Source organism: Saccostrea cucullata, unplaced genomic scaffold (genome assembly GCF_032062105.1).
Source record: "Saccostrea cucullata isolate Sc308-1 unplaced genomic scaffold, CSIRO_AGI_Scuc_v1 ctg130, whole genome shotgun sequence".
In the NCBI taxonomy this organism is placed as follows: Eukaryota; Metazoa; Mollusca; class Bivalvia; order Ostreida; family Ostreidae; genus Saccostrea; species Saccostrea cuccullata.
The window spans coordinates 704,985-718,753 of record NW_026939106.1 but is presented as its reverse complement, the minus strand read 5'-3'; the positions used below and the strand labels follow the sequence as shown (position 1 = coordinate 718,753).

Genomic DNA, 13,769 nt, shown 5'->3' with positions numbered 1-13,769 from the left:
TTTCTCTATTGAGGTTTGACTTTACATAAAGAAAAGTGCATGATTTTGACTTCTTGAATTCTCACTTTGCCATATTCAAGGCATTTGAGATATTGATGTTCAAGAAACCAAAATTCAACCATATTTCATATACAATTTGTTGAAATTCTTGTATCCATTACCTTTATTTTCTGTAATCTTGTTTCAGTGTTCTCATTATGTGTGCCTGGAGCCACTTCCTCTGACATTGCTTTCTCTTGCTGTGTCAGCCATAGTAGGTATTTGTCAACCTCTGCCTTGATATCCGAAAGATTTCCGAAAACAGCATCATACTGCTTCTTTGTTCTTTCAATCCTAGACTGAAGCTCTCCATGCCTCTTGTCCGTTGACCTTTACAAGAAAATATATTATGAGTATAAAGAAATATGGCCAATTTACATGCAATTATTGATCTTGATATTAATCTTTTTAAAGTATGAAATGTCACATAGAGCTCAAGAAGTGACCATCAATTATGCTAGATTCTAAGTTAACGTATAATTTACATAAATAATCTCTCACACACTAAATTAAAATTTAATAACTGCTTTTTCAACTTTCTTGATGTGAGTGTATAAAGTTTATCAATAAAATAATATTTGTGTCACATAAGTATGTCATTGATAATTTTGACATTTTAACCTGACATTTTAAATGTTCGTGTCGCTCTTAAAAATGTCACTGACCATCATAAATCTCTGCAGTAAAATTGAAGTTTATACATGTAGTTATTTATGTACCAATTTAAAGATATGAAACAAAATAATTGTTAAAAGAACATACTGCAGTAATACCTCTTAAACCTCTAATGCACTTAAAATTGTAGAAATTAATCTAATCCTTTGATGCCTGCATATCCCATTTGCATGTGTTCTCCAACCACCACCCAATAATCCTAGCTGCAAAACTGTAGCTCTCCAAAATGAAATATATTGACTGACCGAACAGCTACAGTGCCACAAATTGAAAATATTGTGTTTACATATTGCACACAAAAAGTGCATCCAATTTTTTTCAGGCCAGAGAGCTACAGATATGCTGCTTACCACTAATCCTTGTATTATCCCCCCCCCCCCCGACTAGATCTACCTGAGACTATCCTCCACCAGACTCTGATCCTTGGGACTGACCCCCCTCCACCCACTAAACCTTGTTATCCCCCCCCCCCCCTGCATCCCTCCACCCCATCCCTAACTAGATCTCTACCTGAGACTGTCCTCCACCAGACTCTGGTCCTTTGGACTGACCCCCACCACCCACTAATCCTTGTTATGATCCCCCTCCCCAGATTTTTAGATCCGTACCTGAGACTGTCCTCCACCAGACTCTGGTCCTTTAGACTGACCCTCCCTCCATCTGCTTAACCTTGTTATCCCCCCCTGCATCCCTCCACCCCATCCCTAACTAGATCTCTACCTGAGACTATCTTCCACCAGACTCTGGTCCTTGGGACTGATCTTTGGTAGGAGTTTTCCTGCCTTACTGTGTAAACCATCCAGAGAATCTTTCTGTTTATCTACATCTTCTGATAGTTTCTGGAAAAGGAATAAAACATTATTATCTTACAGGATTAAATCTCAGTTGAAATAAATTACTTTTCATTCCCCCTCCCCTTTAAAGCTGCTTTTTTTTGTGCGTCAGTTGTAAAAGAACTTTGATAGGTGAATGAAGCAGGAACTATACAGATCAAATTGTGTTCAATTAATTGTTTCTTCTAGAACTCATGAAATCAACTGCTCTTCCAGACTGGGATTATAAAGCCCTATAGATATGTAATATTGCTTGATTTTATTGCAAATAAGATGAAAACTTTAAATGTGTAGAGTCCAAGAAAAAGTAAAACACCAGATTTCAAATGCTTACTAAGTCAAAGAGACATTTCATGCACATTATTTTATTGCCAGATAAACATGTAAAGAGGCATCTTCAGCAAGTATACCAAAGTTTGAAGGATTAATACTGGTAAGTAATGGAACATCCTGAATATGACAGAAACACTAAGAGCTAGACCTAGTATCGACCCATGTGGCAAATTTAAAGTTAAGGATTCAAAAAAATTTACGTAATACCAAATCTATCACTGTGGGTGTCTGTCTCTTGAATACCAGTGAAACCATTTTAAATGACAATCCACATATTTGGGTCTGTTGCTAGTACCTTAGTTAAGCTCTTTCATTTTTCTTTCTTGGATTTACTGGTATGTTGTCTGCTCAGTATGACAGCACAGTAAGGATTTTGTTCATTTACAATCAAATCTTGATATTCTTATAGATAAAATAAACTTTGTAATACATACACAACATAACATACACAACTCAACATAAAAATATTCAAGCATTAGAACTCTTCAGTCTCAGTAATACACAATTTGAATTCTTAAAATTTTATTGAAATAAATGCAGTACAGTTAAATTTTGGTAATCTGAACACTGATAACTTGAATCTTTTGATATCTTAAAATTTTTTTCTTGCTTCCATTGAGTTTGAGAAAATGGGGTTGATCGACTGTAATTTGAATACTTTTCCTCCATTCAAATAGGCAACAGTGATTTCTGTACATTTTTGTTTTCTTTAAATTATTTTTCCAGGAGGAGAATGGCAAGTGTGTCCCAATGGAAGTTGAAAAGTACAATTAAATTAATTTCTCCTCTTTATCATAATTCATCTGCACATCAAAGTCCCAATTTTTATTGTAACTCTATGTTTTTGAAAAGCCGTTTAATTTTGCAAGTAAATACTGGTATATTGATCAGTTTTTGATATAACGGTACAATGTACGTGTATCATATTTTACATTATTATAGATGTTTAAAAGGTATTACATGGCCTTATCCAGTTACAGAAAATATCCACTGTACAGGGGTATGCAATTTTTAACACCCAGGAAACCTAAATAATTTTATCAGAGGCTCTAATTACTGTTTGTATTATGATCCTCTTGAGTTTTATCCACAGTAGATTGAGAATCAATAGGATTCCCTATCTGCTTATTGAACATGACACCTGTGAATTTGATATCAAATTGTGAAATACAGTAAAACTTGGTTATAATTGAATTAGGGAATAACTATCTTCTAATTTGGTATTTGCGACCGTTAATGCTGATTTAACGGTCCATATTGGATTTCAGGGAGTAAGCGGAGCTGGACTCACACTTAAATCTTAACTGACAGTTTAGTTATTCCAATTCTAATGCAATCCATGCATTTTGTTTGTTGTTTACATCTTATTTTGTTGAATTTTGTTACATGAAATACGTCACGGAGCATTGTATTTTGCGTCGCTCTATTATGACGTCACAATGAAAAAGCTTTCACGCTCGTTAATGCTTGTTTTACCAAACATGTGCATTAGCCAATCAAAGAGTGTTTTACAAAACAATTGCATTAGAATTCAGTTTTAAGGATACATTGGTTAAATTGAATTTTTTATAAATCTCTTCAGCAACTTTTGGCTTTTGCCTGTACTGATATGAAGCATCTTGGTGCTTTTAAGATACTAAAATTCCTAGTCTCAAGGACTTTTATTATTATAACCAGATTTTACTGTGCTGCACTTGAAAATTCTGTAGTCAACTTATTTAATAAACAAATTCTGCAACAATCTGTGTTAGATTTTAATAATAAAAGTTATGGAGTCAGGTCAGTATCTGAATTATGTTTGCATATGCATTCAAAAATGCACCTATTATTTATATTATATTGTTTCGCATAAATATAATACATTTGTAGTATATTGCATTGGATAGGATATTGGAACTTTAAACAGGCATATGATTAAAAGAAAATAAATAAGTTTTGAAATAAAATACACCTACGAATTTCTTGGTTTATATGAAACGTGATTTACTAACCTAAAAACTGTCAGATAATTCCTGCAATAATTTATTTAAAATAACATTAATGTAAAGTGAATTAGAGTACATGTATTTGATTCATTATTATTGATAAATTTCAAACGAGCGAACCTCAATTTACTTATAATAATATTGAAATCTACTATTCATAATAATTTGCTAAAAATGCGATGCTCGATTTAAATAACACATAAATTCTAACAAAATGAAATCAAAGGGTTTTGATAAACTTGTTTATACAGCAATTATCATGCAATTATAGCTTTTATGAGAAGTTAACCAATGGCTCATTTAAAGACCCTGTTCTACATTTGATGGTTGCAAGTACTATATCTCTCAGGTGGGTGTATGGTTTATTTTGGATCCATTTCCTTCTTGTTAAGACAGTGAAATAGTGGCAGGCAAATACAGTCAAACTTCATTATCTCAAACTTTTGTTGCGGCCAAAAATGCATAGAGATATTATCAGAGGAGGTTTGATATACACTTGGCACTTTATCACTTACTTACTTATTTATGCCTCAAATTTAAATATAATTAAAGTATCTTGAAATGAATCAAAATAAAAACTTTAGCTGTGTACATTAATATGAAGCAATGGCTTATTTATTGGATCCATAGTGAAACCAATGGTCAGAGATTTAATAATATAGAATACACAAACTGTTGACATTTCAACTCTGAGAATATTTGGAAGCACAAATAATGATAAGAAGTCAATCTTTTTTGTTTAAATTCAAGATGAAAAATTACCAGCCAGATAAAACAATTTCTAGATTTTTACCAGTCGACAACCCAATTAATTTATATTTATATGGGCATATGGTATTGTCTTTTTAAAACTTTAGATATAATTAGCTCTTCTTCAAACTTCTGAATACTAGGTATTACCACAAAAATAATATTTACACCTGTACGTGGACATAACTTAAAATTCAATCACTTGACATTACATAATGTTTTCATATGAACATGACTTCTTATGGTTGAGTCTTCGGCCCTTTAAACATATAATATCAGATTTGAATGCTTAAATCTCTTTCAATATATAATTCTTCAGTGTACCTGTTGACAAACCTTTAACAATAAAAATCTCTCAACCTTCGACAGACACACAATAATATTGACAAGGTAAATTTTGACCCTAATTGTGCCAAAATATAATACGTCAATACACAAGAGCTTGGAACCTGTATGCTTTCTTTGTGCATGTGCTTTATTGTTTTAACTTTGGTAATGATAGTTTTTTTTTAAGTTTTTGATTTATTTTGGGACAGTATTAGAGGGTCAAAAATAAAAGTTTATTTGCATATAAGGCAACTTGAAAAACTTCAAATTTTAAACGTTCAGTTTCGTTTTCGATATTTGTATGCACTCACAATAGCATTATGTAGGCTGATGGAATCGTATCTTTTAATTAAGCTTTCTCATTTTAGAAAGGTATGCAAGTATTTGTCTTCAACTAGAAAGTGAACTTATCAAGAGAAATTACGTACAGTTCAAAGTTAAACTACAGTTTATATCCGAGTTTACTATCATAAAAGTAAGTGGACATCAATTAAGGGGTAATATATAACAAGAGGACCGGAGACTTAAGCCATTAAGCCAGTTGAAAATTACAGGTCATGATTTTGTTTGTCTGGATACTAGACAGATTTGCAATTGTTCCAAGTAATTATTATGCCAAGACATGCATGTATCAAATTAAAAAAAAGTTTAAATCAATTTTCAGTGCTAGTTTTGATAAAAATTTTTTTGTACCTTTCAGAAATACAATCATGCAATTGAAGCTCACAATATGCAATTTTTTTTATCAGTTTCATAATTGTTATAAATATCTAAGACATATTGCAAAACAAAAAAATTGCCTCTATCATTGTATTTTTTTTTTTATAAAATATAAAAAATAATGTTCCAAATAATTTAGTAGCAGCTGATGAAATTGCCAGAAAGATGCATGACCATAAAAAAAAGTATTATATATTAAATTTTGAAAATAAATTTTAGAAAATCAAATAAAAATCACCATGATAAACACTGCATACCTTTTTCTTCTTTTTTCGTTTTTTATTCCTACTGCAGTTCAGACTAGAAAAGTTATTTCCCATTTCAACTAAGTCAATGCTGTTAATTAATTTCCACACATATAGTGCCTATAATTCAACTGTTCCAGGTCACACTTATTCACTCATCTTTCATATTTCAACCCATGATGTTTCATCCACAAACTATAGGCTCCAAGAGCAGAATGGAAAAACTGTCCAAAAGTTTCTCTCTGCCTTAGCTAGCCGACATTTAAAACACCCTGTCTTTTACACATTTCAAACATTGTAAATTTTACCTATTCAACCATGTATAAGTATACTGGTGAAAAATCAATCCCTTTAATTTGTATTCCATGAAATATAATGGCTGGCACAGGGCCCTATATACAATGCTTTTACATTTCCTGGATTTTATCTGTCTTGTCCACATGTATCTGGAAGACTTTTACATTTAATGGACAGTACTTTTAATGTTGATACCCTAATCATACATCCCCTGAAAAGGGAAAATTTTCTGGACTCTTGCCTATTTTGTGAAACATTGGTAAATATTTCATAAAAGCAATCAATGAAATCATGACCCTCTGCATTGTAAATGGAGAAAAAGCTGGTTATATACTACTACATAATGCAGAATTCAAGATCCATAAATTATTTCTCTACTTGTACAGAACAAATGGATAGATTTGCACTTACCAACATTGTAAATCCTCTTAACATCTCCAGGGTTTTATTTAATTAAACAAAAGGCACTGCACATGCAGGGATTTAAAAAAAAACTTGAATTTAATAATGATGAACAAATACTAAACTGTACAATCTTAGATTTAAAGCAATAATGTACAAGGGTGGTTGTCTTATTCAGTCGAATACCTTTAATTATTTTGCATTTGTATCTTTTTATGAATGTCAATCATTTATCCTGGAGTAAATGTACAAAGATTGTGTGACAATTGTGTATTTTTAAATATCAACTAATCTCCATGATGTATCTTATACTGATTTTTTTTTAAAAACTTTCCTACTATTTATTTACATGTAAACTTTGATTGTCCATTGTGGCCCCGCCCTACCTCTATGGGTCATCATTTGAACAAACTTAAATTAAAACTCCCTGAAATTTCTTCAATGTTGATTTAACTAATCATGCCTTCGATTTCTTCATCAGATTTTAAAAGTTTTTTGCTATGTATTTCTTAGTTCAATAAAATTATGTAATGAAGCCCCTCTTTGCCCTAGTGGCAGTCATTATTTGAACAAACTTAAATCTCATATCACTAGTAACACTATCTGAAGATGTTTCCTTATAAATATGACTCACCATTGCATGATTTGAAAAAATTTAAATCAACACTACCTTAGGGTGTTTCTTTTTTAAATATGCCTGTTCACTGCTTTGCTGTTCTCCAGAAAAATATTTTTTTATATAGATTTTTTCAATAAAACTTGGATCATCCATTGTGGTCAGATTCTAATAAACTTGGATCTACTCCATGTAAGGAAGATTTATTTTCACAGTTACTATTCCACACGATTGCATTCGCAAAATATTTTCACAACAATATAAAATCTTTAAAACGTAAAAATTAATCTTTTGACCCCGCAAAATAAAATCGACGAACAGTTATGACCCTTCTTTTGAACAAACTTTAATCCCCTTCACCAAAGGATACATGATGTGCCAAGTTTGGTTAAAATTGGTCTGATTGTTCTTATTATTAAGAATGACATGAAAATGCGAAAAGTTAATGAGAATAGAAACAACAAAAACAGACAAATTTTCTAAGAGTAAAGCTCAGTTGTTATGAGCATTTGGCTCAGGTGAGCTAAAAAGAGTCCTAATATGTTCAGCCCTCAGTTGGACACCTGAGAGAAAATGAAAATTCCTCCAAGATTTTATGGCCCAAACAAAATCTTTTTGGTCAACAACAAACTTTTATTGAGTCTCTGTTGCTAAGATATGACCCTTAGAAGAGTTTCACATTTTTTTTCTTTCTACTCAGCTTGATGTAATATTTCCAGCAATAACATTTTGGTGACAAACCCTTAGTTTAAACCTTAATTCTTTTTCTTTTGTTGAAGATCCAAGTTTTTTCCCTTATTTCTTTTTTTTAATTATAATATTAAAGTTCCTGCTGACATTCATTCAGAGTGTTATGTTTTTTATTTCTTTTACAGTCTGCATCAAATTCAGCTGTTAATTAGTTAAAAAAGTATTTCATCCTGGCTATATGGCTAATGGGGTGTGTTATTCTTTCAGCATTGTTTCATTTTTTATAGTCAATTTTTAAAATTATTAGCTGCAACAATGTCTGTCCCCAGTGCCCAATATAAAATAATTCTGTTATAAATTTTTCATGAAATATTTGATCTTTTGTTTACAATAAACATTCAGTTTGAGATGGAACATTTTTGTATATCTCTGTTTGTTCTTAACAAGTTTATTGTCAAACCAAAGTGCAGAAAGTTTGAAATCCAGCAAACAGTTGATCTATGATAGGCTACAACAAATTTACTTAACTTAATTAATTAATTTATTAACTAAATTAATAACACACATTCAAGTGACATAAAAATATTATTTCGAGTTGGTTGTCAATTTTGTTTTACATAGCCATTCTGCATCACACAATCAGATTAACATCACCATGGTTATAATTACATTTGGCCTCATGGATTTACAGGAATATATATGTGCCAATTAGTTGATGACTTAAATCTGAAGTCTGTAAATATCAATAGACCAACAACCATTCTGGACAATTTTTGATTCCTCTGCACTGTACCAATTTAAGAGTTGTTCAGGACCAGTTTGCCACTTAATTCAATTACTGTATAACAAAGAGAGACCTAGTTTCACATTTTACATAAAATTGCTTGTCCCTATACTTTAAGTTCATTTATTCTTTTGGTCATTTTTGAAGAAAATTTCAGGATATGGTCATAAAAATGCAATTCATGACAACATAATGCATGTGGAGGGCTTAATGTGAAATTGTAACATTAATGTTTATTAATTTTTAAAGTACTTTGTCTTTTTAACCTTTATATATGTCATCATCCCTGAATTCAAAAATTCAACACATTTTAAACCACAGAAACAGTTATCTCTCTTTCATCGCAGCCATGTTTGGGCAATTTTAAGAATGGCCAAAATCATCGGCAAGTATAATAGACAACAATAATACAAATAGTAAAAAACTGTGTTAATTGATATGCATTTATTTTTCATTGAGCTTTAAATTTAATATGAAATTGATTGATCACTAAATATAAAGTTTATATCCTTTGGAAAAGTGAGCAGGTCAACGTTATAATATATCTTAATGAAATTCATTAGGCATTGGTATTGCTCAACATCTCTTATATTATGCTTTTGATTTGTAACTTTTGTTACAGGATAGTAAATAAACTTTATTTTAAATTAAATGTCAAAATTATTAGTTTATAGTAAAATTCATGATAAATCTGTTCCATACATTTTTTTTTTTTTTGGCTGCAAAAGGGAGTTTTTACACTTTCCTAATTTTTGGTCCTAATTGATTTAAGCTTCACACCACACTTACACCAAGCACATAAAGAAAATGTGATAGTAAATATTGCAGTTCCTTTTCAGTCATGAAGAAAATTGATTTTTACCTCCTTTAATGACTTTCATCTTTAGCAAATTTGCTTGTGACTGTGATAGAAATCATTGTGAAAAGAAACATTTCCATCAAGCAGGATATAAGTTTGATTTTTCTTTCTCAGAGTCCATGTATTTCTTAAGTTAATTTGATGGAAAGATGATGTTCCTTTGTGCAAAGGTTTCTATGTCAGCAATTGCTTAGTTGACAAAGCAAGTCGACTTTTAATTGATAAGTTTGGTTTCAAATTTTGGGGGTGGCACATACATAGATTGTTTTGAACATATTTCATTGACAAGCAAAAGGATAAGAAACAAGTTCTAACAACTTACTAGTTCTTCTCCTTAACATAAACACATAGTCATGCAAAAAGTATTTTTACCTACAAATATTATGACTTTAATATATCTAGAAATTTGCTTCATTTATAAATTTGTGAACAGCAGCAAAAATGCCAATCAACTTCAATAAAGATTTTCGTTGCCCATAGCATGGTGTACATTTATGATGTTACATTTGAAAAAGATAGTTTCTTTGAGCATTAAGGTTTTTTTACAATTGCAAAGAAAAAATGATAAGCATCTTCCATGTTTGCCACAAGAGCAATTTTGGATTATCAATATATTAGTTTAAATAAGTCTTGTTCAATGTTGTGCCTTAATTTAGTATGAATAATGTTAGAATCTCTCTACCAAACAAAAAATATGTTGCTTTAGTTATTATCACTTATAATCTTTGAAAATTGACTGAGATGGCTTGTTTTATTGTAATTCAATTTACATTTTTTAACAGCATAGGTATAGCAAAGTCATCTTGTCTCCAGCTATATAAATTTAATTACTTTCTAATTGATACGGTTATAACGAATTATATATAGCCTTCTTAATTTCACTTTCTTTTAGGTCCCAAATAATCTTCTTATATATGGTAATTAATTGGTAATTCAAAGTTACTTGTCAACTTCTCTTGCACTGCCAATGGGATGGAATATTCATCTTGATCTCTATAAATTCAACTAAATTTGGACAAATTTTGTCTCATTTTTTACTAAACATGCAAGTGGAATGAAAGAAAAGAGCAGAAAACAATACATATAAATATTTATTCATTGTAAAACACTACCAAACAGATCTTGCTGTACTCAAGCAATCACCTGCAGACTTAAAATAATTTCTCTGGAAAACTTTGTATAAAAAATGTTGAAATCTGTGAAACAATTTATATAATATGGACAACAAATAGTACTGGCTTGCAACCAGTTCATGGAAAGTACCAATTCTCACACAATTAAAGAACTAAAATTTTTATAAATTTAAATATATTTTATTTATAACAATGAGGAACGTAGTAATTTTCAAAAGAATTTTTTGTCATCAGGTCTACACTTTTACAACTGCATTTAGAAATTGCTTTGAAATTTTGTGATAACATGCACATGCTAAATGCCTTTGAAAATATGAGAACATTTGAAATATGGACATGCATTCTATAGAGAGAGACTTGATTTAGATTTGGGATTTGAACAATTTTCATCTTTACGAAAAGATACAAGTAAGAGAAAAGGTGTCCATCCGAGAAATGGTCGCCAGCCAGCAACGTACATCATACAAAAGATTTAATTAATTAAGAGCTCAACTAAAATACTATCCATTGGACGGAAATTTGTGTATACAACAGAGAACTACTGGTTACACCAATAAATGCATTATAATAAATATATATAAATACAAAATTATATAAATAAAATAAAGGTTTATCAACTTTGTGTGAAATTTGTATGCACCATTGTTGTTAAAATATTGTTGATTTTTCAAAACATATGTATCAAAATGCTATCATGTTCACATTTTCTTTTTGCATTTTACCTAATTATATCTATCAACCCAGCTGATTCTTTGTTTTCTCTCTACATACAATCTTTAAATGTTGGAGGCATTTGACCTACATGACCTCTTATAAGTAATTTTTTCCTCAAAAAGGTGATCATTTTATAAATAATCATTGCTAAATGTGTGCATGTTAAAGAGTTCATCGTGTGCAGTTTGGGAACATAAATACATGTATAATGCTGTATTGCTGGGCCAAATAAGAAATTCTTGACACCATACTTCTTCTATGATCATAAATTCTTAAAAATCAAATGTTGTAATAGCTTGAAAATGTGTCTTTTTGAATAACAAATTGATTGATATATTATTTTGCTCATGCACATTTATCTCATATGTTGCATTTCTTTGTGTTGTGTGTTCCCTATATATTAATTATTATGTATGCATTTTAAAAGCAACTTGTCTATAATTATATCTACTATTTAACTAATATTTGATGCTTATCTGCTTCCCTTCTTTTGGAAGCCCAGGTTCAAATACATGTATGACTTCATATATATGTCATCAAGATACGTACATGAACAATGCATCAAGGGACACTATTCATGTGTGCAGTTCACACAAACTTTAAAGGAACTTTGATTTGTTAAACAGTATGACCCTGCATGATTCCATAATTCAAATGAGTAAGGGTCACATCAGATCCTGACCCTGTGTCTTGTTCTATTAATACCCCAGAACATGAAAGATTTATTTGATAATTTTGTTCATTACTTCAAAGAATACCTGTATTTTATAAATAATATCACATGAATATATAATGAAAACAAAACTAGTTTATCACCAAGATTTTTTTTCATTTCCATATGAAAAAGCAAAACTAAATGTGCTCACACACTATGATGAAACAATTAAAAGTAATGCATTCCAGTGTAAAATTATCACAAACATATTCTTTGCGTATATTGTAATGTATCAGATCTTTTAATATATCACAGATTAAAATGGCAAATTTACCATTCCAGTAAATCACAACAAAATATATCACAGAAAATATAAAAAATAAAAACCTCAAGGAGACAATATTACAGTCACCTGAAAATCTTTATTTTTGTCAACATAATGGGAATGTTTACCAAAAATGCTTCAAATTTAAATGTAATGGACTGTAAAAAAAAAAAAAGAAGAGAGTATATAAGTTTTGGACGGATGTTAAAAAACTGCTTAAGAATCAAAGGTAATGTGGTGACTTGCTTCGTACCGGTATTTATTCTAGATAAAAAATGATGAAAAGATATTTTAGCTCACCTGAGCTAAAAAACAAAAAATATAAAAAGCAAACGTATAAAATGAAACATAAAAAAATTGTAACTAGATTCGATTTCATTAACAACCAGGGTTTAATGGAAATAAATATACATATCAATTTATTAATTAACTTATAATTGTCATCTTTTAAGGAGATCATCTCGCAGAGAGTCTTTCATTTTCTGAGACATCTTCCTTAACTGTTTAGCTGCACTGCACGCCTCTGTAATGGCGTCCTCGATTCCGTACCTATCCAGCGTCTGAGCATGCCGCCGCCTACTGCGTCTTGGAGCAATACCACCATCATATTCACTCTCGTCGGATAGAAAACCATCATTTTCATCTTCAAAGGAACGGGGGAATTCCCTGAAGGTAACTCTTCGTGGTGGTGGAGAAGCATAAACTGGCACAATGAACTGTGGTGGTGGCGGTGGTGGGGGTGGTTGAGGCAGTGTTCTGCGAGGTGGTAACTGGTAATTATTTAGCCTTTGGATGCGATCGTTTATATTACTTATATCATTCATTGTTATATGTTGACCTGGATAGGGTGCAGTTCCATATGTAGGTGGTTCAGGCATGTTCATTGACGGAATGAAGCCTTCTGGCATGTATCCATTATGAACACCGTTTTGAGCTGAATGTGGTCGAGATGCTCCAAATCGAACGGGGGAATTTCGATTTGGAGCAGCTAGGTTTGATAATGGTCTTCTCTCCATTGGGTCTCCCATGGCTGAGGTTTGCTGAGATCGATAGTCCTCCAATGGAGATGCAGTGTTACTGTTTGTTTTTCCAGCCTTCAAGTCCTTGACATCATCCATTAAGTCTCTCAGTCTGCCATGCCTGGCATTTCTCACAGGATCACCCTCGGGGAAAAGCCTCGGCCCTGTCTGAGTGCCTTGCTCATTCTCGGTCTGAGTAGCAGACTCCCCATGAGCTCCATGCTCTTTTAAGGTACGAACATCGGTAAGAATATCCCTGAGCATGCCTTTCTTGAGAGAGGTTTCGGAGCCAAATGGAGAGTTTGAATTTTCACTTGGACTGTTGAGTCCTCTTTGATTTTTCATTGTTTTTACTTCCATTAAAATAC

The 13,769-nt window shown here is 31.5% G+C and overlaps 1 protein-coding gene across 1 annotated transcript in view; it reads right to left on the bottom strand.

Moving 5' to 3' along the window:
• The window catches only part of LOC134252266 (muscle-specific protein 300 kDa-like), a 133,986-nt gene that overhangs the window by 39,554 nt on the left and 80,663 nt on the right, over nucleotides 1-13,769 (bottom strand). The window contains 2 exon segments of the mRNA XM_062734705.1: nucleotides 162-369; nucleotides 1,435-1,553. Coding sequence (XP_062590689.1) covers nucleotides 162-369; nucleotides 1,435-1,553 — 327 coding nt within the window.